The sequence below is a fragment of the Anomaloglossus baeobatrachus genome, chromosome 5, assembly GCF_048569485.1.
Source record: "Anomaloglossus baeobatrachus isolate aAnoBae1 chromosome 5, aAnoBae1.hap1, whole genome shotgun sequence".
NCBI classification, from domain to species: Eukaryota; Metazoa; Chordata; class Amphibia; order Anura; family Aromobatidae; genus Anomaloglossus; species Anomaloglossus baeobatrachus.
This window is the reverse complement of record NC_134357.1, coordinates 583392863-583420615: the sequence shown is the minus strand read 5'-3', so window position 1 is coordinate 583420615 and position 27753 is coordinate 583392863. Positions and strand designations below refer to the sequence as shown.

The window sequence follows — 27753 nt, the reverse complement described above, 5'->3', positions numbered from 1 at the left end:
TAATAATACTCATTACGCTAAAGACATCAGCACATAAAAATAAACCCTCACACAGCCAGCATCAGTCAGGCCCGGTGTTATCGGTGGCCCACAGCTCCACAGCAGTACAACAAGGCCACTGGCCTATAGGATGGCAGCTGACATCAGCACATGGCAGTGAGAACCATTGATTCCCTGTGGCTGTGAGCGCTGCACTTGGCTTATTCTGGCAGCCCCAAAGAGGATAAGTGGAGCTGCAGTCAGACATCCGAGCTGCCACTCTATTATAAAATGGGCATAAAAGTGCCCTGCCAGGGATAAAAGTTTCGTATTCTTATGATCAGTTCAGTTTCCAATGGTCTGATTCCACCAATTATTAATTTTAAAAAATGAAGAGAAAAAAATAGCAAATGGTGATGTTCGCAAGTATTTGTTCAGTGCACACACATAGAAGAAATACTAAAGAAGTATCATCCTGTCAGAACAAATTTAAAATTTTAATTATTTTATTCGCTTTACGGTGGAATATATTTCCTACATGGATTAAACAAACAATAAAGACATTTTTATCACCAAGTTCCTTTGTAGAAAACTATCTCAAGAGAAATATTTGCCAGCTCACCAAGTTGTGGTTGAAGCACTTTCGACATGCATCTTCCCTCTTTGACTCCTCCGATGTTTATTAAGATCTGATTTTTTAAAAGATTTCTCACATTTAGAACGTGAATATGGCTTCTCTCCTGTATGAATTATGTGATGTTTAGCAAGATTTGATTTGTGGCTAAAATATTTCCCACATTTTTAACATGAATCATGGTTCTCTCATGTCTGAACTCTTTGATATGTAGCAGCGAAGTGATTTCTTGGTAAAAACATTTCCACATGACCTACATAAAAAAAAAATACTGCTTCCCTCTGTGGCTCCTCTGATGTTTACTAAGCTTTATCAAGATTTCCCACATATAAAACATTAACCCCTTCACAACCGGCCGATTTTGCGCTTTCCGTTGTTTTTTTTTCGCCATTCTTTTTCCGAGAGATGTAACTTTTTTATTTTTCAGTCAATATGGTCATGTGATGGCTTTTTTTTTGTGGAACCAGTTGTACTTTTAAATGAAACCATAAGTTTTACCATATAGTGTACTGGAAAATGGTAAAAAAAATTACAAATGTGGAAAAATTGCACAGAAAAGTGTGATTGCACTATTGTTTTTTAGATATTTTCTTCACGGTGTTCACTATATGGTAAAACTGATGTGTTGGTGTGATGTCTCAGGTCTGTGCGAGTTCGTAGACACCAAACATGTATAGGTTTACTTTTATCTAAGGGGCTAAAAAAAAATAAAAAATTTGTCTAAAAAAAAGTGGCGTATGTTTTTCGCGACCTGTAGTGTTCTCACTTTTTGGGATTTATGGCTTAGTGATGGCTCATTTTTTGCGTCTCGAGCTGACGTTTTTAATGGCACTATATTTGCGCATATGCTACGTTTTTATCGCCTGTTATAGCATTTTGCGCCAAATTTGTGGCGACTAAAAAATATAATTTTGGCGTTTGGACGTAATATTACTACCCGTGGTCGTTAAGGGGTTAATATTGTTTCTCCCCTGTGTGAATCCTTTGATGTTTAACAAGATGTGCTTTCCTGGTAAAACATTTCCCACATTCTGAGCATGAAAATGGCTTCTCCCCTGTGTGACTTCTTTGATGCGCAACTACATCTGCCTTCCGTTTAAAAGATTTATCACAATGTGAACATGAAAATGGTTTCTCACCTGTGTGAAGTATGTGATGTCTGAAAAGAACTGATTTCTGGCTAAAACATTTTTCACATACTGAACATGAATATGGCTTCTCCCCTGTGTGAATTTGCTGATGTCTAGAAAGATTTGATTCATAATTGAAACATTTTCCACATTGTGAACATGAATATGGTTTCTCCGTTGTGTGAATTCTCTGATGTCTAGAAAGATTGGATTCATAGTTGAAACATTTTCCACATTCTGAACATGCATATGGCTTCTCTCCTGTGTGAATTCTTTGATGCTCAACAAGGACTGATTTCCGATTAAAACATTTTCCACACTCTGAACATGAATATGGTTTCTCCGCTTTGTGAATTTGCTGATGTCTAGAAAGATTGGATTCATAATTGAAACATTTTCCACATTCTGAACATGAATATAGCTTCTCTGCTCTGTGAGTTCGTTGATGTGTAACAAGATCAGATTCATGGTTGAAGTATTTCCCACATTGTGAACATGAATATTGCTCAATTCCTATATGAAATCTTTCATTTTGCTTTACAATCTGCAATGAATGAAAAGATAGAACCAGTTGGAAAGGATCAGCTCTTTGGACTGAGTGCATGTATGTGGGATAATAACATGCTCTTCATAAGTATCGTATGTGATTCCATGATCACCTACCTTGAAATCTGAAGATATTTGATGTTCTTGTGGGCACCAAGAATAGTCATCTGCTAGGAATGAACCCAATGTTATTATTTTTAAATTTAATTACTTTGAAATTTAATATATATAATTTTTTAATTAAAAAACACACATGAAAGCACTGAGGAATTTGAAATGTAATCTGCAACGGTGTCCAGTGCAAGCTATGGGTGCCAGAGTCTTGTTCCTTTGTCAAACTGGTTTTAGAAAGTAAAAAATGGAAAGCACCCAAAAGATTTTTCCTTCCTTTCCTTCCGCGATCGGGCGGCCAGGTGCCTGTGGCTGCGTGCAAGCGGCCGGGTACCTGTGCTTGCGTGTGGGTGGCAGCCGGGTACTTGTGGCTGCGTACAGGCGGCAGTCGGGTGCCTGTGCCTGCATGCGGGCGGCAGCCGGGTGCCTATGCGGGCGGCAGTCGGGTGCCTGCGTGCGGCAGCCGGGTTCCTGTGCGGGCGGCAGCCGGGTGCCTGTGTGAGGGAGGCAGCCAGCACTGACAGGCACCCGGCTGCCACCCTCACACAGGCACCCGGCTGCCACAGGTACCCGGCTGCCACCCGCACGCACGCAAGCACACGTACCCGGCCGCTTGCACGCAGGGTGGGCGGGCAGCCTGCTGGCTGCCACTCTGTGTGTGCGGGGCGGGCGGCTGTGCAGCAGGTTATCCAGTTTGTCCGCAGCCCCAGTTTCAAATGATGGTGCCAGGAGCGGGCGCGTGCGCAGATGGAGCTCTTGGATGAGAGCTCCATCTGCGCACGCGCCGCTCCGGGAGTCAGCGTGTGCACAGATGGAGCCCTTGGATGATAGCTCCATCTGCGCATGCGCCACTCCAGGCGCCATCATTTGAACCGCGAACACTGGGACACTCACTGCACCGGCCTGCTGCACGACTCATTTACCTCCACCACGGATGCCACCGCGCCTGCCACCACGGACGCCACCACACCTGCCACCACGGACACCACCGCACCTGCCACCACGGACGCCACCGCACCTGCCACCACCGCACCTGTCACAACGGATGCCACTGCACCTGCCACCACGGACCCCACTGCCACTGACCCGCCGCGCCTGCCAGCACAAGCTCTGCCTCCTGTGACCGCGCTTCACCACCACTGCTGCCCCCTCCGGTAAGAGAACACCGGAGTATAAGACGGACCCCATTTTTCTTTTTTTCCCTTTTTTATGTCTAAACTTGGGGTGCGTTTTATAATCCGGTGCGCCTTATAAAGCGAAAAATACGGTAAGTAAAAAAGATTTTTACTCTTTGTTGGTTGTAGTTAGAGACGTACGAACCAAAACAGTAAAGTTCGGTGTCGCACCGAACACGGACTAAAAAAATCAGTGTCCGAGTTGGGGGTACGGGTACTGTACGTATGCTAGCCACTCGATCTAGCAGCAGAGTGCTCTTCCCAGTGTGAGCTGCTTGCAGTATCTGAATGGCTCTCACTGGGAGTAACAACGTTATCGGACGTAAAGTCACCTGGGTACTCACCTGGGTAGTCATATGTAGGAGTCTCTTCTTTACACCACTCATCACCCCTCACATATGTCTCTGTAGTATTAATATGGGTCAGATCTTCCCCCTGAAACAAATATTGTAAAAGGCACAGACAGATGGAGAAGTCACATCTATGATCAGCTCTAATCCTGCCATCTCCACCGCTCTCATTACACAAGTATAAACATATAATACTGGGGGATAAAACAAGACTGAGCACAAGACCGTCACAGCCGTCTACACATCATAGGGAGATCTCATGGCCCCTTCTCTCCATCTACCTGATGATCCTGAGGAACATCGGGATCTTCTTGTTTACAGTCCTGTGGGAGAAGAGGACGGGGACATCTCTCTGGTGTTGTCCTCTTACTGGATAGGACTGGAGGAGACACATACAGGGACTGAATTCATTCCTTACATACAGATAATTATAGGCCGTGTGTATTTAGTCCTATTACCTGGTGATGTGAGGGGCTGGGGAACCTCCATCATGACGTCCTTGTACAGATCTTTGTGTCCTTCTAAATACTCCCACTCCTCCATGGAGAAATAGACGGTGACGTCCTGACACCTTATAGGAACCTGACACATACAATGATACCGTCACCCCCGATCCCTTCATAGCGTTACTGTATAATGTCCCAGCATTCCCAGCAGTGTCACCTCTCCAGTCAGCAGCTCAATCATCTTGTAGGTGAGTTCTAGGATCTTCTGGTCATTGATGTCCTCATGTATCGGGGGGTGAGGTGGAGGCCCCGTGATTGGGCTCAGGGGTCTTCCCCATCCCTCAGACACAGGGGCCTGACAGCGCTCACTAGAGGCCTTCTTCACTACTGTGTAATCCTGGTTATGGAGAGACACAGTAATAAATCTCACTCCAGACATTTCCAGAGTCCTCACCTCTCCAGTTCTGTCCATCTGTTATTCCCATAGATAAGAATGATGTAATGTGACGTCATCAGAATCTCTCACCTCTCCAGTAAGCCGGTAGAGGATCTCGAGCAAGAGTTGTAATATCCTCTCCGCCATCTTATCCCTGTCCATATCCATCCTTAACGGTTGAATCAGGAGAACTCTCTTATATAGAAGATCTCCACTGAGAGGATGCGATATTTTAGAGATCTGAATGGGAAGAAAATAAGCCATTGTAAAACCACTGGAGATAATAAGGAAGGTAAAATCTCAATTCTGTACATTATACCTGTCAATTCCTATTTTTTCCCGTCATGCCTCATGCAAAGCAAAATAAAATAGTAAGCTGAAGTAATTTGCAGACAGTGGTCCTATGAGACAGAAATATTCATATCTCAGATGACCCTCGCCTAGCTGTCTCTGTTCTTGGTACTGCAGTAACTTCAATAGAGGAAAACCCTACCATACTGCATAATCAAAACGGTGGAAGCCTAAGGCTCTGCTTCCGCTGATCAAAAGTAGAAGATGGAGAATCTTGAAAACCACTGGCTTAGATGTAACAACATTGGGCTCCCAGAAGGCAATACAAGCAAGAATCCATGTGTGTTCTTGGAAGCTGTCCTCAAGGAAACTTATGGAGCTACACTGACAATGAAAAGGGTAACAATTTTTTGAACTTACAACCTGTTCTTACATTCCCTAATAGCTCAGTGTGTTATTAGGTTGATTCCTAAAGCTTAATGTGGCCAAAACTGAACTGATCATCTTTCCTCCATCTCACCTGCACTCTCCACCTGACCTATCCATTACAATTAATAACATCACGCTCTCCCCAGCACCCAAAGTTCGGTGCCTCGGAGTGACCTTTGACTCTGCCATGTCCTTCATACCACACATCCAATCCCTCTCCACCTCCTGCCGTTTTCAACTCAAAAATATTTCCAGAATCCGCCCTTTCCTCAATCCCCAATCTACAAAAATGCTAGTGCACGCCCTCATAATCTCCCGCATCGACTACTGCAACATCCTCCTCTGTGGTCTCCCTGCTAACACACTCGCCCCTCTCCAGTCCATCCTTAATTCTGCTGCCCGAATGATCCACCTCTCTCCTCAATACCACCCCGCTTCTCCTCTCTGCAAGTCCCTCCATTGGCTCCCAATCTTCTATCGTATCCAATTCAAACTACTAACCCTGACCTACAAAGCCATCCATAACCTGTCTCCTCCATATATCTCTGAACTAATCTCTCGCTACACTCCAAAACGTAACCTCCGGTCCTCCCAAGATCTCCTTCTCTCCTCCTCTCTCATTCGCTACTCATGCAACCGACTCCAAGACTTCTCCCGAGCATCCCCAGTCTCCTGGAACTCGCTGCCTCAACACGTCAGACTATCTACTACACTTGCAAACTTCAAACGGACCCTGAAAACTCATCTGTTCAGAAATGTCTATAATCTACAATGACCTCACTGCCCCACCACCGTGCGGAGCTGCCGCCCCACCACCGTGCGGAGCTGCCGCCCCACCACCGTGCGGAGCTGCCGCCCCACCACCGTGCGGAGCTGCCGCCCAACCTACACCCCACCTACTGTCTCCTCCCCAAAATCCTTTAGGATGTAAGCCCGCAAGGGCAGGGCCCTCTTCCCTCTGTGATAGTCTGTCTATTGTAACGTGTATATGTATTCTGTATGTAACCCCCTCATGTACAGCACCATGGAATCAATGGTGCTCTATAAATAAACAATAATAATAATAATAATAATTCCAAAGCGAAAGGTCACTATTTCAAATCGAGGAACAGCCATGAAGAAGATTTGCCAAGAAAAGAGAAACAGGATCATCCAGCTCATCGAGAGCAGTCTCTCTGCCAAGAAAATTGCCAAACTGCATCATGTGAGGCCATGACAGATGGGAGAATATGAATTAAAATCCGTCCATTCATTCAAAAGCCAAGAGGCGACGTACAGGCAAAAATTCTAAGTCAACAAAGGTCTATCAGTTCTGGGGAGACAAATGCAGCAGTGGAGGCGGCTCGTATGCTTCATAATAGTGATATCACAGACGTCCATGCAAGCACCGTGCGAAGCACAACACAATACACAAGTCTGGAATGGTGGCCTGAAAAAAGGTAAAGAAACCTAAACTTCACGATCATCATAGGAAGTGTCGGCACTAGTTTGCAGAAAAATGGACAACTAATGATTGGAATCGAGTGATTTGGAGAGATAAGACAAAAGTCAATAGACGGTTCTGATGGGTGCAAATGGCTCTGGAAAAGACAAGGGAAAAAGGGGCTAATGAATTAAGAAATTGAAGGAACTGTCAAGTTCGGTGGAGGAAACCGCATGATATGAGGGTGTTTTACAGCCAAAGGCATTGGATACTTGACTAGGATCGATGGTGGTCTCAGTGGTGAGCTATATGTGAGTATACTACAAGACGAGTTACTTTGTACACTCAAGTACTATGGATATGAAAAGGATGACATAGTGTTCCAGACGGACAATGACCTGAAACATACATCGAGACTGGCAAAGAAATGGTTCAATGACAATAAAGTGAGGTTCTGGATTGGCCCCCACAGTCCCCAGACCTCAGCCCAATCCAACACTTGTGGATAAAATTGAAGAAAAAGCTGTATACATCCCCAAGTGAGCCGACTAGTAAGCACCAACAGTGGGAGTGTGTAGAAGAGACCTGGGATCAGATTTTGGTCGATACATGCTTAAACCTGATCGAGAACATGCCCAGAAAGATTTAGAAAGTGCTGAAAGCTAAAGGAGATTTACAAAATACTAAAAAAAATAAAATAAATAACTTTTGATTTTTAGGGGCAAAACAGTAACAATGCAGTGACATGACAAGAATCTGCATAACTAATCATATGCTAAATAGTTGCACGTCAAATTTATATATGAGATAGCTAAGATGATTGTCTATAAAATGAAGGTCGTCTCAAAACTGTAGTGGATGGTGAGATATGGAGCCTGAAAATCAAAAGTTCTAAACATTGTTACATTTTCGCTCCTCACAGTAATTCTTTCTCCCCTATCTTCTGTGCTCACCGGATCTCTTCCCGAGCTTTGCCACCTAGTGCTCGTCGACATACTGTACATTTATTTGTCAAGTTGATAAACTACTGAGACCAGGATAGGACTATGGAACTCAATAGATGCCAAGGTCCACAAATTGAATGGATAGGAGATTCAAATCTTTCCCAACTTTTCCTTTAAATCGCAGAAAAGGAAGCAAACATTCATGGACATTAAAAATTTTCCGAAGTTCCAAACAACTCAGCTAACTCAACTATGCCATGCTATACCCTGCTAAATTGTTTTGTTGTTAGAAGATGTCATTAATTGGCTGGAACAAGATTAATTACTGGGGCATTCAAGCAGTTGCTTTCTATGTGACTGATCCTATTCCCACTGGACTATAGTTCTCGGGAGAACTACCACCATGAAGATGCACTCGGGAACAGTAGGTCGTGTTATGCCATGGTTAGATGCTTAGACACAGTATGTCAAAGGTTTCTTTGCTAAAATCCCTTCTTCAAGACTCTAAAGTTCTAAGTAGTGAGGCTATATATGTTTTTTATGTTCAATGCTACTTTATACATTGCGATGCAAGCCTCGGACAAGTAAGCTGTCTCTCTTCCTGCCGTCTCTCTCTGAGTAACTGTCTCTCTCCCCGCACTTAATAAGGCAGTCTGATTGTCTCTTTTTCTACAAGTAATACAGCAGTGTGACTGCACCCAATCATTGATTTCGGCACAGAAGGGTAGTGTCACACTAAGTTTTGTACAAATTTTGCCGGCTGTCACGGCGGTGGTGGGCTGTGTTCACATTGCAGATTCGGACACTCCACCTGATGGTTTCTCTGGTGTCTGGGATCAACACAGGCAGACTACTCCATCGACCTGCTGTGTGCTCATTCATAGCCAGTCTAATAAGAGTTCATCTCTGCTGGTCTGCTTGTTAGGTTCCTGTGATCACATGTGATGGGGAAGCCAATCACAATCTGCTCCCCTCCTACTTATGTGGATGAAATCTACTCATGCAAGCTATCAGTTATCCTGTGTTGGACTGTGAGGTGTGGTGTCCCAGACTGGTAAGAGTGTTGCTTTTGCTTGGAACAGTTGTGGAGTTTACCCTTATTGTCTTGTTGCTTCCTTCCTGCTCAATTTCCTAATAATCTCTTATTGTCTTAGGCTAGGTTCACATTTCCATTGTTTATGATCAGTAACAATCTGCCGCTCTGATAAACAACGCAATCCGTTTGGCGGATTCCATTGTTTCCCATAGACTTGTATGAGCAGCGGATTGTGGCTGATGCCCTTGTGTTGCATCCGCCGCCCGACTGATCAGTCGTGGAACAATTGACCATCGGGCGGCAGGAACATGTCGCAGGCGGGGAGGAGGGTGTCAGCACTGCGCTCACCCCTCTGCTCGGGTCCGGCTGCTGCTGCTCAGTGGTGGCTCGAGCGGTGGGCCGGATCCCGGGGGTCTCGAGCGGCGCTCCTCGCCCGTGAGTGAAAGGGGATTGGGTTTTGGGATATAGTCTATTGTCCGTGACACCACCCACGGTTGTGGTGATTTGTTGACACCACCGCTGCTCTGTATGGGAATCCCGGGAATGATGGTGTGGAGCAGGAAGTTGTTGTGTTGCCCCTCCGTGGGTAGGGGTTGGTGATCCCGGGGCCCAGTGATGTGGTGGGAGATGCAGGGCTTGGTGGGAGCAGGGACGCGGGGGCAGCGCTGTGCCTTGCGGCACTGTGGTACTCACTCAGCCTGAGATGATGACACAGTTCTCGGTAAAACACACGGCTGGAAAGACGGTTCCCACGGACGGCTGCACTTGCTTTTCCCCAGTAGTTGACGGTGACTGTCCCTTTGTCCTGCACCTAAGATGGTTGTGGTTGCGATGGGTTCCCACCGGTAACCCGCTCCCCGGCTTGGATATGGGCCGGAGGAGCCCTACTTTGCCCGCAGGCGCTGAGAAACTGGTGCCCTGGCGGTGACGGTGTCTCTCCGTTATGGTCGGACTGTTGCCTTCTATCGGGACTTGGTTGTTGGGAGACAGTCGTCCCCTTCACTGACGGATTTGGCAAATTATGGCGACTCCTAGCCTTGCCGGGATCCGAAAGGCCCCTGCCCTGGTGCTGACTGTTCCTTGTACACTGCTCCAGACCGCCGGGTCACCACCCGTCCGCGGTCCTTCCAGTAACCTCCGAGCAGTCACCCCTGCGGACAATCACCGCCGTCTGCTGACCTTGCTGTCTCTCAGCCCGGGGCACACACCCGGACCAACTTCAGGCTTTACAAACTGTCTCTTTTTTACTTTACTTCAGCTTTTCTCTTAAGCTCCTCTACCACTTCACTTCTTTCTACTTTCACTTCCAAACTATCTACTTGTTTTCTCCTTTCCGTCCCTAGCTGGACTCCACTTTAGCCCTCAGCTAGACTTCAACTGCCTGGTTTTCCCGCCTCCAGAGCTGTGAACTCCTCGGTGGGCGGAGCCAACCGCCTGGCCCACCCCCTGGTGTGGACACCAGCTCCTGGAGGAAGGCAACAAGGATTTTGGTTTAGCTTGGATGTTCCTAACTGGGGTGTACGGTGTGGTGGTGTAATGACCTGTGACCCCTGGTTTGCCCAGGGCGTCACAAACACAGCATGTAACGTTTTTAGAGCAGCAGAATCCTTTTGATTTCACTGCGCATGCTCTCTCTCGGCGGCCGAACGATCAGCTGATCACCCGGCTGCCTGCTTTTGAGAGCGATCAGCTGATCTCCCGGCGGCCAGCTAATGAGAGCGATCAGCTCATCGTTCACAATAGCCGGCCGCCGGGAGATCATCTGATCGCTTTCAAAAGCCGGCGACCGGGAGAGCAGCTGATCGCTCTCAAAAGCCGGCGGCCAGCTATTGCGAATGATCAGCTGATCGTTCTTTCTCTCTCTCTCGTTTTACAATGGAATCCGCTTTCTCATGACAATGAATTCTAATTCTTGTCATCTGTTGTACAATGCATCAGTCACAAGCGTAAAGCAAAGCATGTGACTGATGCAAAACAATGGAAATGTGAACCTAGCCTTATAGATCTTTGTGTGCGTGCTGAGTAACTGTTTTGGTTTCCCCTATCTGTCTAGTTCCGTGGTTTTCAACACATCCCTCCGGAGGTGAGTGGGAGAGGGAATAAGATCAGGACTGGTCAGGAGCAGGGCCAGGAAGGAGACTCACGCCTCTCCACTAATAGGAGTATCCCTGAGGTTAGGGATAGCATAGAGCCCCCTAGCTTGAGGGTCAGCCTATGAGCCCAGGTTCCCCACTATCCAGTAGTCATCAAGAGAGGTAGGCAGGGGAAGGGTTAAATATTCATTTTGCATTAACATGAGTTTATCTAGCCTGTGTGTGATTATACATTTTTATCTCCTTGGAATATTCCTTTAATAAATGTTAATCAAATTTACAGCAAGAAAACGGGGCAATGTGCGCAATAACAGTTACGTATCCTGAGAAGACTGCCGAACCCCTATTTCACAATACTATTAGTATGATGAATTGCAACTAGAGCTTATTTTTGGAGTAGGGCTTATATTTTAAGCATGCTCCAAGAAGCCGAAAAATTCTGCTAAGGCTTATTTTGGGAGTAGGTCTTATTTTCAGGGAAATATGGTAGTAATATCTATGCTTCTGATAACATCTCCTTCCATGCAATCTGAGATTAGGGTGCGTGGTCTGCCCCTGCCGAGCTGCAGTCAGTCAGACTGTGCTCAGTCTATCCTCCCTCTCCCATCGGAATCCATGGCTGCTACCCTCACAGCTTCTATATTACTGTCAAGCTACAAATGCAGACTGCAAAAACTGCAGAACAAAACATGATAGTGCATAATGCGTCCTGTTAGGCAGGGAACAGAGCCAGAGTGCTGACTGACACAGCCATAGCAGTGAATTATGTACTCATGTTGGGGGAGACCTCCAGGGGATCTCTCTCAGGGTCTCGGAGGAGGATTCCAAATCAGAACTGCGCAGATGAATCAGGAGAAATGACCACACAGAGACGTATCTCTATACGGGAGAAGCACAGTGCTCTTCTGATCCTTGTATTCATAACACAGCATATATATACACAGCTTACTCAGTACATCCACATTATCTATTAACCAACCAGCTAGCCTGGGCATAGTTCATTCCTTGTTTAAACAGTCTTAGCAACATTCGTTAGCAAAACATTCAAGTGTGTCTAGACATAGATGACAGTCTATGAATAGAACAATGTCAGTTACTTATTTGAAACTACAGATAAGCATCTCTTCTATTCAAGAATGTTAGTTACTTATACATGAACTAAAACTTATTCTACTTAGCCCTAAGCATAATTTGTTTTGATTATACATTCCGTTAATATTTCAATTAGGTATATGTGGAGAAGCAATACATAAAACAAAGGACAGATTATCTTATTATATTACACTGGACAAATAATTTATAGCCTAGGCCTTCACACTCATATGTGTCCATCAGTCTTCTGCCTCTGCTCCCTTCCTGATATGTAACAGTACACATTATCCACGGTCATGGCTTGTACAGTAGCTGATCGCAGCTTGTTGAATACATGTCCAAAAGTAGTATTCTATCATGATTGCAATAAAAAAAAAAGTTTTTCACCATTTCATCCTACTTAAAATTTAATGGTAAAATGAATGGTTTCAACTAGCAGTACACCTCATTTCACCTAAAAACAAACCCTAATACGGCTATATCGATGGAAAAAAAGAGTTATGGCTAGGGATGAGTGAGCAGTACCATGCTCGGGTGCAAAACAAGCAGCTTGGACGCTCAGACGCGCACCACTCGAGTACCGTGCATAATGGAAGTCAATGGTAAACTTAAGTATTTTTCCGAAAGATCTTTTGAGAAAATGCTTTAGTTTCCCGTTGACTTTTGTTATGCTCGATACTTGAGTTGAGCCTGTCCGAGCTGCTGATTTTGGGTACCGAGCACCCGAGCATGGTAATGCTTACTCATCACTAGTTACAAGTACTGAGCACCCAAGCATGGTAGTGCCCGCTCATCACTAATTACGAGTAACGAGCACCCGAGCATGGTAGTGCCCACTCATTAGTAGTTACGAGTATTGAGCACCCGAGCATGGTACTGCCCGCTCATCACTAGTTATGAGTACCGAGCACCTGAGCATGGCAATGCCCGCTCATCACTAGTTACAAATACTGAGCAACCGAGCATGGTAGTGCCCACTCATCACTAGTTACGAGTACTGAGCACTTGAGCATGGCAGTGCCCGCTCAACACTAGTTACGAGTATTGAGCACCCGAGCATAGCAGTGCTCGCTCATCACTAGTTACGAGTACTGAGCACCCGAGCATGGTATTGCCCGCTCATCACTAGTTACGAGTACTGAGCACCCGAGCATGGTATTGCCCGCTCATCACTAGTTACCAGTACAGAGCACCTGAGCATGGTAGTGCCCGCTCATCACTAGTTGCGAGTACTGAGCACCAGAGCATGGTAGTGCCCGCTCATCACTAGTTATGAGTACTGAGCACCTGAGCATGGTAGTGCCCACTCATTACTAGTTACGAGTACAGAGCACCTGAGCATGGTAGTGCCCGCTCATTACTAGTTACGAGTACTGAGCACCTGAGCATGGTAGTGCCCGCTCATCACTAGTTACGAGTACTGAGCACCTGAGCATGGTAGTGCCCGCTCATCACTAGTTACGAGTACTGAGCACATGAGCATGGTAGTGCCCGCTCATCACTAGTTACGAGTACTGAGCACATGAGCATGGTAGTGCCCGCTCATCACTAGTTACCAGTACTGAGCACCCGAGCATGGTAGTGCCCACTCATCACTAGTTACGAGTACTGAGCACCTGAGCATGGTAGTGCCCACTCATCACTAGTTACGAGTACTGAGCACCTGAGCATGGTAGTGCTCGCTCATCACTAGTTACCAGTACTGAGCACCCGAGCATGGTAGTGCTCGCTCATCACTAGTTACCAGTACTGAGCACCCGAGCATGGTAGTGCCCGCTCATCACTAGTTACGAGTACCAAGCACCTGAGCATGGTAGTACTCGCTCATCACTAGTTATGGCTTCTGGAACAAAAGGAGGAAAATATGAAAGCGTAAAAACAAAAAATTTCCCAGTCTTTCCATTTAGAATAGACCATCGTAATTAGGATTCGTTGTATTCCTGTTTCCAATAAAAGCAGAGGAGCCCTATTGATTATTTTGTGGTCTGTCCAATTTGAATTTTTTGTATATTTGGCAGAAAAAAGGTTCTGCATGCAAGACACTTTTTATTTTCCGGACACCAGATGCAGAGGCCAGGTCAGGAGCCTTGTGATCAGCTCTTTTTGTGATTAGCCGCCCTGGAAAGATGCACATGACATTGGCTAACTACTCATAAGAGGAGCTGAGGGTGCTGGGAGAGAGGAGGCGGATCACAGGGCGGATAATTGACCTGACCTCTGCATCCGGGTCCTGTGAACCGATCCCCTCATCTGTAGGCTATAGTGATACGGCACAGCGAGCGCATGAAGGGAAATCAAGTGCGACCATGGTGGGCTCCCTCTTATACAAGGGCCACACAGCTCCACATATGGTGGACAGGTCTGTGCACGCGGTAACGTGAACCTTACTGTCAAATTAGGGAACATTAACCCAATTATAAAATGTGTCCACATTATATTTCTAGTTTAGGAGTGAAAAATAAGTAAAAAAAAAAAAATTAATACATTCTTGAAACACAGACATGAAGGGGTTAATTAGACAATGACGTCCTCCAAAATAATAGAGACCCTGCACCTACCTCCACCTGCAGAGCCGCGCACTAGATATATAATACCCTGCACCTACCTCCACCTGCAGAGCCGCACACAGATATATAATAACCTGCACCTACCTCCACCTGCAGAGCCACACACTAGATATATAATAACCTGCACCTACCTCCACCTGCAGAGCCACACACTAGATATATAATACCCTGCACCTACCTCCACCTGCAGAGCCGCACACTAGATATATAATACCCTGCACCTACCTCCACCTGCAGAGCCGCACACTAGATATATAATACCCTGCACCTACCTCCACCTGCAGAGCCGCACACTAGATATATAATACCCTGCACCTACCTCCACCTGCAGAGCCGCACACTAGATATATAATACCCTGCACCTACCTCCACCTGCAGAGCCGCACACTAGATATATAATACCCTGCACCTACCTCCTCCTGCAGAGCCGCACACAGATATATAATACCCTGCACCTACCTCCACCTGCAGAGCCGCACACTAGATATATAATACCCTGCACCTACCTCCACCTGCAGAGCCGCACACTAGATATATAATACCCTGCACCTACCTCCACCTGCAGAGCCGCACACTAGATATATAATACCCTGCACCTACCTCCACCTGCAGAGCCGCACACTAGATATATAATACCCTGCACCTACCTCCACCTGCAGAGCCGCACACTAGATATATAATACCCTGCACCTACCTCCACCTGCAGAGCCGCACACTAGATATATAATACCCTGCACCTACCTCCACCTGCAGAGCCGCACACTAGATATATAATACCCTGCACCTACCTCCACCTGCAGAGCCGCACACTAGATATATAATACCCTGCACCTACCTCCACCTGCAGAGCCGCACACTAGATATATAATACCCTGCACCTACCTCCACCTGCAGAGCCGCACACTAGATATATAATACCCTGCACCTACCTCCACCTGCAGAGCCGCACACTGGATATATAATACCCTGCACCTACCTCCACCTGCAGAGCCGCACACTAGATATATAATACCCTGCACCTACCTCCACCTGCAGAGCCGCACACTAGATATATAATAACCTGCACCTACCTCCACCTGCAGAGCCGCACACTAGATATATAATACCCTGCACCTACCTCCACCTGCAGAGCCGCACACTAGATATATAATACCCTGCACCTACCTCCACCTGCAGAGCCGCACACTAGATATATAATACCCTGCACCTACCTCCACCTGCAGAGCCGCACACTAGATATATAATACCCTGCACCTACCTCCACCTGCAGAGCCGCACACTAGATATATAATACCCTGCACCTACCTCCACCTGCAGAGCCGCACACTAGATATATAATACCCTGCACCTACCTCCTCCTGCAGAGCCGCACACTAGATATATAATACCCTGCACCTACCTCCACCTGCAGAGCCGCACACTAGATATATAATACCCTGCACCTACCTCCACCTGCAGAGCCGCACACTAGATATATAATACCCTGCACCTACCTCCACCTGCAGAGCCGCACACAGATATATAATACCCTGCACCTGCCTCCTCCTGCAGAGCCGCACACAGATATATAATACCCTGCACCTACCTCCTCCTGCAGAGCCGCACACTAGATATATAATACCCTGCACCTACCTCCACCTGCAGAGCCGCACACAGATATATAATACCCTGCACCTACCTCCACCTGCAGAGCCGCACACTAGATATATAATACCCTGCACCTACCTCCCCCTGCAGAGCCGCACACTAGATATATAATAACCTGCACCTACCTCCACCTGCAGAGCCGCACACTAGATATATAATACCCTGCACCTACCTCCACCTGCAGAGCCGCACACTAGATATATAATACCCTGCACCTACCTCCACCTGCAGAGCCGCACACTAGATATATAATACCCTGCACCTACCTCCACCTGCAGAGCCGCACACTAGATATATAATACCCTGCACCTACCTCCACCTGCAGAGCCGCACACTGGATATATAATACCCTGCACCTACCTCCACCTGCAGAGCCGCACACTAGATATATAATACCCTGCACCTACCTCCACCTGCAGAGCCGCACACTAGATATATAATACCCTGCACCTACCTCCTCCTGCAGAGCCGCACACTATATATATAATACCCTGCACCTACCTCCACCTGCAGAGCCGCACACTAGATATATAATACCCTGCACCTACCTCCACCTGCAGAGCCGCACACAGATATATAATACCCTGCACCTACCTCCACCTGCAGAGCCGCACACAGATATATAATACCCTGCACCTACCTCCACCTGCAGAGCCGCACACAGATATATAATACCCTGCACCTACCTCCACCTGCAGAGCCGCACACAGATATATAATACCCTGCACCTACCTCCACCTGCAGAGCCGCACACTAGATATATAATACCCTGCACCTACCTCCCCCTGCAGAGCCGCACACTAGATATATAATACCCTGCACCTACCTCCACCTGCAGAGCCGCACACTAGATATATAATACCCTGCACCTACCTCCACCTGCAGAGCCGCACACTAGATATATAATACCCTGCACCTACCTCCGCCTGCAGAGCCGCACACTAGATATATAATACCCTGCACCTACCTCCACCTGCAGAGCCGCACACTAGATATATAATACCCTGCACCCACCTCCACCTGCAGAGCCGCACACTAGATATATAATACCCTGCACCTACCTCCACCTGCAGAGCCGCACACTAGATATATAATACCCTGCACCTACCTCCACCTGCAGAGCCGCACACTAGATATATAATACCCTGCACCTACCTCCACCTGCAGAGCCGCACACTAGATATATAATACCCTGCACCTACCTCCACCTGCAGAGCCGCACACTAGATATATAATACCCTGCACCTACCTCCACCTGCAGAGCCGCACACTAGATATATGGCTGCTCTGTGCTTACAGGACCTGTGATGATGTCACATGGAGGGGAGGAGTCAGGGGTCACATGATCAGCTCCTCAGTGTATGCAGGGCTCTGCTGTGCTGGTTGTCATGGTGCTGGATGAGGGGAAGTTTATGTGTGGGGTCAGGAGGGGTTTACAGTGTGGATGTAGCAGAGCCGTGTGTGTACGAGGTGTACGGAGCGGAGCCGTGTGTGTGTATGAGGTGTACGGAGCAGAGCCGTGTGTGTACGAGGTGTACAGAGCGGAGCCGTGTGTGTACGAGGTGTACAGAGCAGAGCCGTGTGTGTAAGAGGTGTACGGAGCGGAGCCGTGTGTGTACGAGGTGTACGGAGCGGAGCCGTGTGTGTACAAGGTGTACGGAGTGGAGCCGCGTGTGTACGAGGTGTACGGAGCAAAGCTGTGTGTATGGCGTGTATGTGTACGTGTGTGCTCATGGTGTAATAGTCTGTCTCTCCTTGACTGTCCTGTATGTACTACTGGTGGGGATTGCTTGTTCTTCTCAGCATGGGACTTCTCCAATCCACAACTTGGTAAACAGAACAGAGCCAGGAGTCTAAAGTCCATTCATGTATCAAATGTCATCAAATGTCCAGGCGGAGTTGGGCCCACCTTAGGGGCTGATCCCAGGGGAGAAGAACAATGAGACCCATGTTAGTTCAGTTAGTTGGATCTCGGCTGGAGAAGGACTAGGATCTATTGCTGAGGCTGGATCCTAGAGCCTGTGTATGGACTGTTACAGACTGGAGATCAGTGGCCACGTGGGATTGTGTTTTATTGTTCCCCCTGTTGGACTCAAGGAACTCATATAAGGATCATTGCCATATTTTTCCTGGCGTTGGAATACCGGGCGGTGCCCCTGGATCTTTTGTTTTGTTGTGGACTCCTTGCAGACTTTAAGGATTTATATTTGTTTGGTGCTTTATCTTTGTGGTTCCAATAAAGCCCTTTGGATTGTTCTTTGGCCTGGCGTCCCTCACTGCTCTGTCGCATACCCCGTCACATAGACATCACACACTAAGTTTAAGGCATCAAAGAGTGCAGCCTTGTGGTGGCTCAGTGGTTAGCACTGCAGTCTTGTGGTGGCTCAGTGGTTAGCACTGCAGTTTTGCAGCGCTGGAGTCCTCGGTTCAAATCGCACCAAGGACAACATCTGCAAGGAGTTTGTACGTTCTCCCCGTGTTTGCGTGGGTTTCCTCTGGATTCTCCGGTTTCCTTCCACACACCAAAAACATACTGATAGGGACTGTAGCTTGTGAGCCCCAATGGGGACAGTGTTGCAAATGTATGTAAAGTGCTGTGGCATTAATAGCGCTATATAAATGAATAAATATTATTATTATTCAATCAATCATTGGGCTACAAGCCAAACGTCCAACTACAGGTGTCCATTGACCTTACGCCACCACGCGGTGTAACGATGTGTCCCTCCCCAACCCCCAGCCTCTATTCATGTACTCTATGCCATATAGGGTCATGTAGGTTGCTTGGCTGTCTTAGTTCTTCTCAGCTGGCGGTGACTCCAATAGACAGGCCTGTGGGACACAATGGAGCCATGAGCTTCTGGAGACTTCTCCATATATAGACACTACTCAAAAGTGGGTGTGAACCCTTTCTATCCAGGGGGTGGATCTAAGGAGAGGTGAAAGAATCAGCCACATGTTTAGTTAGTTGATGCTTTGTTTGGTGCAGAGAGAGGATCTGTGCTGAGGGCAGATCCTGGTGCCCGGGTATGGACTATGGGACATTGAAGATCAGCTGCTATGTGGGATTGCGTTGTCCCAGTCACACTACCGGATTTAAGGAACTCATCTAAGGACTGTTGTTGCATTTTCCTTGGCATCGGATTGCTGCGTGGCACCCCTGGATCTGTTTTCTTTGTGTGGACTCATTGTGGACTTTAAAGAACCATTTGGATATTGGATGTTCTGTGCTCCCTGCCTCAATAAAATTTGTTGGATTGTTCATCGGCCTGGTGTCCCTGCCTGCTCTGTCGCATACCCCGTCACACGCGGCTGTGAAGATCTGAGATTGTGGGTTGTATTAATCACCTAGGCAGGTTAACAATGCAATTACTTTTATTCTTTCGTCCATAGTCTTACAGCAACTCCAGGTAGATGGCCAAAATGAGATGCCCCCAGGTCATGAGATCCCAAACCGAGATCAGCAGTTCCACTGCCCCCGTACCAGGCGATAACCACTGTCTCTCAATTTTTGGTTGGCCCACAGCTTTTGTATTTCCCACTAGTATAGCCTGCAGTCTCAACCTATGCTCCTTCAGATGACGGATACCACGACCATAGCGAGTGTTTCCAGTTCCAGCCGTCAACAACCCCCTTCCTATCGTCAGTGTCCTAAGTACCCCAAGCCGCGCCCCCCCCCCCCCTCGGGTTTGAGCTTGGCCCCCTGGAAACAGTCTCCCAATGCTAACTGTGCATTGCTGGAGGTGTTTTTCTGAGGCCTTCACTCGAGACTGCATGTGAGACCCCCTGTGGGGATGGCTCCTCTGGGTCCACCCGCCCATCCACATAATGTGACTAGTGGCTGGGAGAACAATGGCTTAATTGAGGCCCCTGTGACACTAATGAGAGTAATAGAATGATTGCTTTACTCTCCAGACTCTAGTCACCAATTGAGCACATCTGGGACATTTTTAGTGCCACGCCTGTCTCTCTGAATTATGAGAGGAGTGACGAATTAAGGACTTGAGAGTCATTTTTAAGCTAGACTCTCAATAGTAAATGGATTTCCTTTCCTTTGGAAGTTGTAGGCTTAATGTCAGTTTGCTTTCCAGCAGTTTCTGAATCCTGGTCAGGTGTTTCCAGTTTGGGACCACTCCCAGTCCCTTTATATACCCTCCACTACCAGCAGAGGGTGCCGGTTATGCTCTTTGCCATTTAGATGTTGAGCCAGGAGGTGGAAGGAGCTGCTGAAACCCTCTCTTGAAGTTGCTGCAGTCTTGGTGCTGACTGCAGCAGTTTGTTGTAGTGTTTTTTCCCCCCTGGCTGTCTTACTTCCCTAGTTTGCTGTTTAAGTGCAGCCGTGAGGTTAGTGTCCCTCACCTGCCCACTCCCTAGCCAGGGACTATTGTAGGGTCTCTCAGGGCTTCAGGTTCCTGCTTGGCGAGAGGTGAGGAACCAGTATAGAGATTGGCTAGGAATGTAGGTTACAGGTGCAAGTAAGTGAAAGAGGTGTCCAGCTTCTCCCTCACTAGTCCTAGGGCCCACCGTTGTTAAAGTGTCCCCAGTGTTCCCCTTGTTTGTCTTGGTGTTACACTTGTTTAGTTGTATATTTGGCCTCACGCCGTACTCTTCCCAGTCCACGTCATGACTATTGGTTGATAATTACAAAGGCAACTGGAAGTATGACATTTTAATTTTTTGCATGTCAAGTGCATTCAGCGTGATAGTTAACAAGGCGTGTAGGTACTGTATTTTTCTGCGAGTGGTGCTCATACTCAATACTTAATAAATCGAGATGTTTTGAAAATGTTGTTTCCATTTTTTTCTATCATTTGTCTATCCAGCCTGTGATTCCTTGATTCTACATTTCCTTTTTTGTGGTGTAATTTGAATGTTGAGGAGTAGAGATGAGCAGATAGGTTCATAGGAGGATCAAGTTCGAATCGAATTTCCAGAAATTCATGATTCCTCTCGAATTCAGACATTTTGAGATTTAATTCATGGGGTTCAAAAAAAAAATAAAAAATCTTGCCCGGCACCATCTCCCACACTAATGAAGCTTCAGAGACCAGACAAATGTCATTTTGGATTGCTGCGCTGGCCTACCCATACTGCCCTGCAGCTATGACATCATACAGGTTACTATACCTTGTATAGTGGTTACCAGTACCAGGATCATCAAAGATCAGTGGTGCCCAGGGGAGCACAGTTTTTACGGCAGTCATTTTTCATCTCCAGAGTCACTGGGTAAGTCTCTATCTTCTGTATAGTGTAAGCTCTTAAGGTCAGCGGGTCATCAATCTCGCCTGCAGCATGTGAGCTCTTATAGTCAACTGAATCCTCTGGTGTGTAACTAGCACACTGTTTATATTAGCTCCTCTCACTTAGTTCATCCATTCCTTGATTTTTGGACTGGCTTCCCTGTGGCTCCTCCTTTCTGTTCACACCTGGTATCTTTCATGTGCAATTAAAGGTGTATAAATTTGGAGCGAAGTCTATGATGACCTTGGTCTATGCATGCAGCTTTTTAAGTGAACATTAGAAACATATCGGAAATGTACCAAAAGTGGCCAGATGGTAAGATCTAAAACTGTTTACTAACTGCATCAACCTTTTCATTTCCCACATTTACTCTTTCACGATGCTGACATATGGCCTTAAGCAGGCTTTACACGCAACAACATCGCTAACAAGATGTTATTGGGGTCACCGAATTCGTGACGCACATCCGGCCTCGTTAGCGACGTCGTTTCGTGTGAAATGCACGAACGACCGTTAACGATCAAAATTACTCACCTAATCGTTGACCGGTCATTCCTTCCCGATTATCGTTGCTGTTGCAGGACGCAGGTTGTTCGTCGTTCCTGCGGCAGCACACATCGCTATGTGTGACACCGCAGGATCGAGGAACATCACCGTACCTGCGGCCGCCCGCAATGATGAAGGAAGGAGGTGGGTGGGATGTTCCGCCGCCTCATCTCCGCCCCTCCGCTTCTATTGGGCGGCCGCTTAGTGATGCCGCATGAATAGCCCACTTAGAAAGGAGGCGGTTCGCCGGCCACAGCGACGTCGCTAGGCAGGTAAGTATGTGTGACGGGTGTTAGTGATGTTGTGCTCCACGGGCAGCGATTTGCCCATTACGCACGACCGGCGGGGGTGGGTGCCATCAGCAGCGACATCGCTAGTGATATTGCTGTGTTTAAAGCCCGCTTTAAAGTCATAGCTTCACTAATCCTTACATTCCTTCACTATCCCTAAAACTGAGCACTCTCCAAACAAATAACTATCTCAACTTCCCTCTTATCACCATACCTGACCTCATCTGCAGACCTGTTCCAAAACTTCAGATCCCTCCGACTAAAACACAAAACAAGCCACAACTCTCCTCCAACTTAGTCTTGATTGGATTTTGTCACCTTGCCATTTGGCTCCCAGTTCTTGGTGTTGAATTCTTGCTGCGAGAGCTGACTGACATGTATGAATGTCATATTCCTCATCATATTCCTTACACCTGCTCCATAATTAGCTTGTCCAATGACAATGCATAAGAGAATCATAATTCATGGTCATTTTTACTGTTCAATAAATACCATTAAAACTACACACCCGAAAAATAATTGCTGCTTCTTTTCGCAATTTCACTGCATTTATAATTTTTTTGGTTTTCATTTTCTAGTACACTGCATGGTAAAATGAATGATGTAATTCAAAATCATAACTCTCGCTCTAAAAACAAGACTTCATATCGCTATGTCAGCAGAACAATAAAAAAAAAGATCCCTATACAGGAGTTAAAGGGTTTTGGGGTTCTTGGGATCCTGCTGAGTGGGCGGATATCCTCTAGTCTGTGCATGACAGGAACCCTGAGTCTGTGGTCCCGAGCAGACATTACATTGTGTCTGTCATGATAAACTTCCTGTGAATGCTGGCTTCGAGCCGCCATTCATAGATCATGATTTCAGCTATACAGATCAGTGATCATGCACTCCTCTGTATAGCAGAAGCAATCGGACAATCACAGTTTTATGTCCTCTAAGGAGACTAATAAATGCAATAGAGAGCTCAAAACAATTTTTTTTAAATAAGAAACTACTAAGGACCAGGGGGCACTCACTGCGAGTGGAAGAAAAGCGATTCCGACAGCTAAATAGGAAAGGGTCCTTTACAGTTAGAGCAGTCAGACTGTGGAATGCCCTACTACAAGAGGTAGTAATGGCAGATACTATAACAGCTTTTAAAAAAGGGCTGGATGATTTCCTCAGTACACAAAACATTGTTGGTTATAAATGACTTAGTGACCAAATGTAGAACTGGTGGAGGAAGGTTGAACTAGATGGACCTAGGTCTTTTTTCAACCTTAGTAACTATGTAACTATGAAACAAAAAAACAAAGTTCAAATCACCCCCATTTTGCCCCATTGAAAATAAAACTATTTCCGTGGAAAATCTGTGCAGCACTTTTATGGAAATCAAATACAGACTTTTTCTTAATAATGTGATGAACTTTGGAAAAAGTTTTAGGTGGTCGTCCACTTCTAGATTTGTCAGCTGTTCAAGAAAATTATTTTGCTTCCTTTATTCGTGACACTTGACTCAGGACAGTTGATTTCATCGCATCCTCTCTTTGGCTTTTTCCTGATTTCACTCTCATAATAATAAGCTTCCTGACAACTGGTAATAAATTTGGCCTCGTTTTTGCCATGTTTTTTCAAAAAAACACACACACAAAAATTAGGCAAAATTCGATTATCCGTGACAAAATATGAAAAATATTTGGCCCAGAAAATGTGGAAAACGGGATAAAACAATGTCACACACAATTTTCATCCTTAGAGCTGACAACCGATTGCTTTTGTTTACTAAATTCACCACGAAAATGGCAACAACAATCGCAACAACCAGACGGAAGTATGCACACTTTAAAAAAAAAAAAAAAGCAGAACTTTTGGTTGCTACTGAATGGTGTCTGTCAAAAGTACAACTTGCTCTGCAAAGAAACAAGCCCCCATTGATGGAAAAATAAAAATTATGGCTCTTGGAAGAAGTGGAGGAAAAAAATCAAAAGCGCAAAAACGGAAACTTGCAAAATCGTGGGGGGGTGAAACAACAGTGACATTTTTGTCCATCAAGGTCCTTTGTAGAAAACTGTAATCAAAGAGAAACCTAGGTCGGCTCACACTTGGTAATTAAAATGTGTTGGCTATACTACAAAGCTTTGGTCGCAACTCATTTAATTCCCGGGTATTTAAAAAGTTCCCAAAAAAATGTTGTCGTTATTTAAAATATTGTAAACTTGGGTATAAGTACATAAATATCAAATTGTCCACAAGAAAAATAGACAGCTCAAACCTTTTAAGATATGGAATGTAAGCCCGCAAGGGCAGGGTCCTCTTCCCTCTGTACTAGTCTGTCTACTGTAACTTGTATATGTATTTTGTATGTAACCCCCTTCTCATGTACAGCACCATGGAATTAATGGTGCTCTATAAATAAATAATAATAATAATATGGTTATGGACACACTAGCTATAAATTAGTTCATTGATGTCTGATAAGTGATTTTTGGTAAAAACATATTTTACATTCTGTGTTTTACACTGAAGATTTTTGATGCACAATGAGATCTGAGTTGTGGTTGAAGCACGTTCCATATGCACTAGATAAAAAAGGCTTCTTCCCTCTTCTCTCTGTGACTCCTCTGATGTTTATCAAGATGTGATTTTTGAGAACAAGTTTTCCCACATTCAGAACATGAATATGGCTTCTCCCCTGTGTGAGTTCTGTGATGTATAGCAAGATTTGATTTGTGGCTGAAATATTTCCCACATTCTGAACATGAATACGGCTTCTCTCCTGTGTGACTTCTCTGATGCGCAACCAAAACTGATTTTCGGTTAAAACATTTCCTACATTCAGAACATGAAAATGGCTTCTCTCCTGTGTGACCTCTCTTATGTATTTCAAAATATGTTTTCTTGGTAAAACATTTTCCACATTCAGAACATGCAAATGGCTTCTCTCCTGTGTGAACTCTTTGATGGATAATAACATGTGATTTCTTGGTAAAATATTTCCCACATTCTGGACATGAAAATGGTTTCTCGCCTCTGTGACTTCTTTGATGCTCAATAAGATTTGATTTCCGATTAAAACATTTCCCACATTCTAAGCATGAATAAGGTTTTTGCACTGTGTGAATTTGCTGATGTGTAACAAGGTCAGATTCATAGTTGAAGAATTTCCCACATTCTAAGCAAGTGTATGGCTTCTCTGCTGGGTCAATTTGCTGATGTGTAACAAGATCTGATTCACGATTGAAGCATTTCCCACATTCTGAATTTAAATCTATCTTAATTTCTGTATGAGCTTTTTGCTTTACAGTCAGTGATGAATCAGAAGATAGGACCGATTTAAAAGGATCAGAAGATAAATCTTTGCTGTGTATATACGGTATAATGGCGGGCTCTTCATAAGTATCATGTGTGATTTCACGATCACCTGCCTCGAAAGCTGAAGATGTTTGATATCCTTCTGGCCTCCAAAAATTGTTATCTGTTAAGAATAAACCCAAATGTATTATTTTTGATTTATATTACTTTAAAATGATATTGTTTTGTGGGGTTTTTTTTAAACAATTTAACATAGACATTTCTGATTTCTGTGTTTATTTTAGCTTCCTAACATGTTCCTGTTACCATCATATGAAGATGATAAAGGGAGCAGGATGTATTTTCATCTCAATCCTCTAACATCTGCTCAGAATCCGAAGACTGTTATTCAGAAAGCTTGTTAGCTTAGGCCACAGCTACATCCAGAAGAAACCCGACATTGGCATTGTGGCATTTTTCTAGTGTGTCTAATTCTAGTGCATGCGTACTTACACTGAGTTCTCGGTTGGTTTCACCTAAGCAAGTAGACGTGGAAGTCCTCCCAATTCCGGCAGTGGGAACTTGTGTCTTAGAACCCCTGTTGTCCCACACCCCACCTTGTACATGACAGCTAAAGCCACAGGCTGCCCATGGAAGCTTTTCCGGAGTCAGCAGGGCTGTAGGTAAAACGCCCAAAGCAGCAGCTACTGATTACAGAAAATAACAAACTTGAGCACCCAAGAAGTAGGATCCCTCTCTAAGAACAGAAAAATTCTGAAGTGATGGAAAGGCTCCACATATTTATCTTGTACGCTTCTTGTCCTTAAGGATGGATCCTCACTTAGGTGCTATCATGGTGAAAGGAAAATATACAGTAAAAAAGAAATAACAGGCCACAAAGTGATTAAGAAGAATCTGTGACTTCTCTGCATTTAGTGGTCACTACTCACCTGGGCGATCATCTGTAGGAATCTCCTCTTTACTCCGCTCATCACCCCTCACATATGTCTCTGTAGTATTAATATGGATCAGATCTTCCCCCTGAAACAAATATTTTAAAAGTCACAGACAGATGGAGAAGTCCCATCTATGATCAGCTCTAATCCTGCCATCTCCACCGCTCTCATTACACAAGTATAACACATATAATACTGGTGGATAAAACAAGACTGAGCATAAGCCCTTCACAGCCGTCTACACATCATAGGGAGATTTCATGGCACCTTCTCTCCATCTACCTGATGATCCTGAGGAACATCGGGATCTTCTTGTTTACAGTCCTGTGGGAGAAGAGGACGGGGACATCTCTCTGGTGTTGTCCTCTTACTGGATAGACCTGGAGGAGACACATACAGGGGCTGAATTCATTCCTTACATACAGATAATTATAGGCCGTGTGTATTTAGTCCTGTCTATTACCTGGTGATGTGAGGGGCTGGAGATCCTCTATCATGACGTCCTTGTACAGATCTTTGTGTCCTTCTAAATACTCCCACTCCTCCAACGAGAAATAGACGGTGACGTCCTGACACCTTATAGGAACCTGACACATACAATGATACCGTCACCCCCGATCCCTTCATAGTGTTACTGTATAATGTCCCAGCATTCCCAGCAGTGTCACCTCTCCAGTCAGCAGCTCAATCATCTTGTAGGTGAGTTCTAGGATCTTCTGGTCATTGATGTCCTCATGTATCGGGGGGTGAGGTGGAGGCCCCGTGATTGGGCTCAGGGGTCTTCCCCATCCCTCAGACACAGGGGCCTGACAGCGCTCACTAGAGGTCTTCTTCACTACTGTGTAATCCTGGTTATGGAGAGACACAGTAATAAATCTCACTACAGACATTTCCAGAGTCCTCACCTCTCCAGTTCTGTCCATCTGTTATTCCCATAGATAAGAATGATGTAATGTGACATCATCAGAATCTCTCACCTCTCCAGTAAGCCGGAAGAGGATCTCTAGGGTGAGGTGTAATATCCTCTCCATAATCTTGTCCCTGTCCATATCCATCCTTCACGGGGCAATCAGGAGAATTCTCTTCTATAGAAGATCTCCACTGAGAGGATCCGATATTGT

At 45.7% G+C, this 27753-nt stretch overlaps 1 protein-coding gene across 1 annotated transcript; it reads right to left on the bottom strand.

The window, feature by feature from the left end:
- Nucleotides 1-555: 555 nt before the first annotated feature.
- On the bottom strand, nucleotides 556-27753 carry LOC142312469 (uncharacterized). Its single transcript, XM_075351410.1, has 13 exons — nucleotides 27610-27753; nucleotides 27301-27480; nucleotides 27096-27219; nucleotides 26915-27012; nucleotides 26627-26717; nucleotides 25715-25860; nucleotides 4898-5047; nucleotides 4589-4768; nucleotides 4384-4507; nucleotides 4207-4304; nucleotides 3920-4010; nucleotides 2407-2459; nucleotides 556-2287 (listed from the first exon to the last, which is right to left on the bottom strand). Exons 1-13 carry the CDS (start codon nucleotides 27685-27687, stop codon nucleotides 1568-1570), a joined length of 2133 nt encoding a protein of 710 aa, XP_075207525.1. The 5' UTR covers nucleotides 27688-27753; the 3' UTR covers nucleotides 556-1567.

Bases quoted from the DNA above. Each gene is read 5' to 3' on its own strand.
- LOC142312469 (XM_075351410.1), bottom strand. From the start codon at position 27,687: ATGGATATGGACAGGGACAAGATTATGGAGAGGATATTACACCTCACC. The intron at 4,305-4,383 runs GTAATAGGACTA...TGTCTCCTCCAG, and splicing joins CCAGCCCCTCACATCACCAG to TCCTATCCAGTAAGAGGACA. The intron at 2,460-3,919 runs GTGAGTACCCAG...GTTCATTCCTAG, and splicing joins TCCTACATATGACTACCCAG to CAGATGACTATTCTTGGTGC.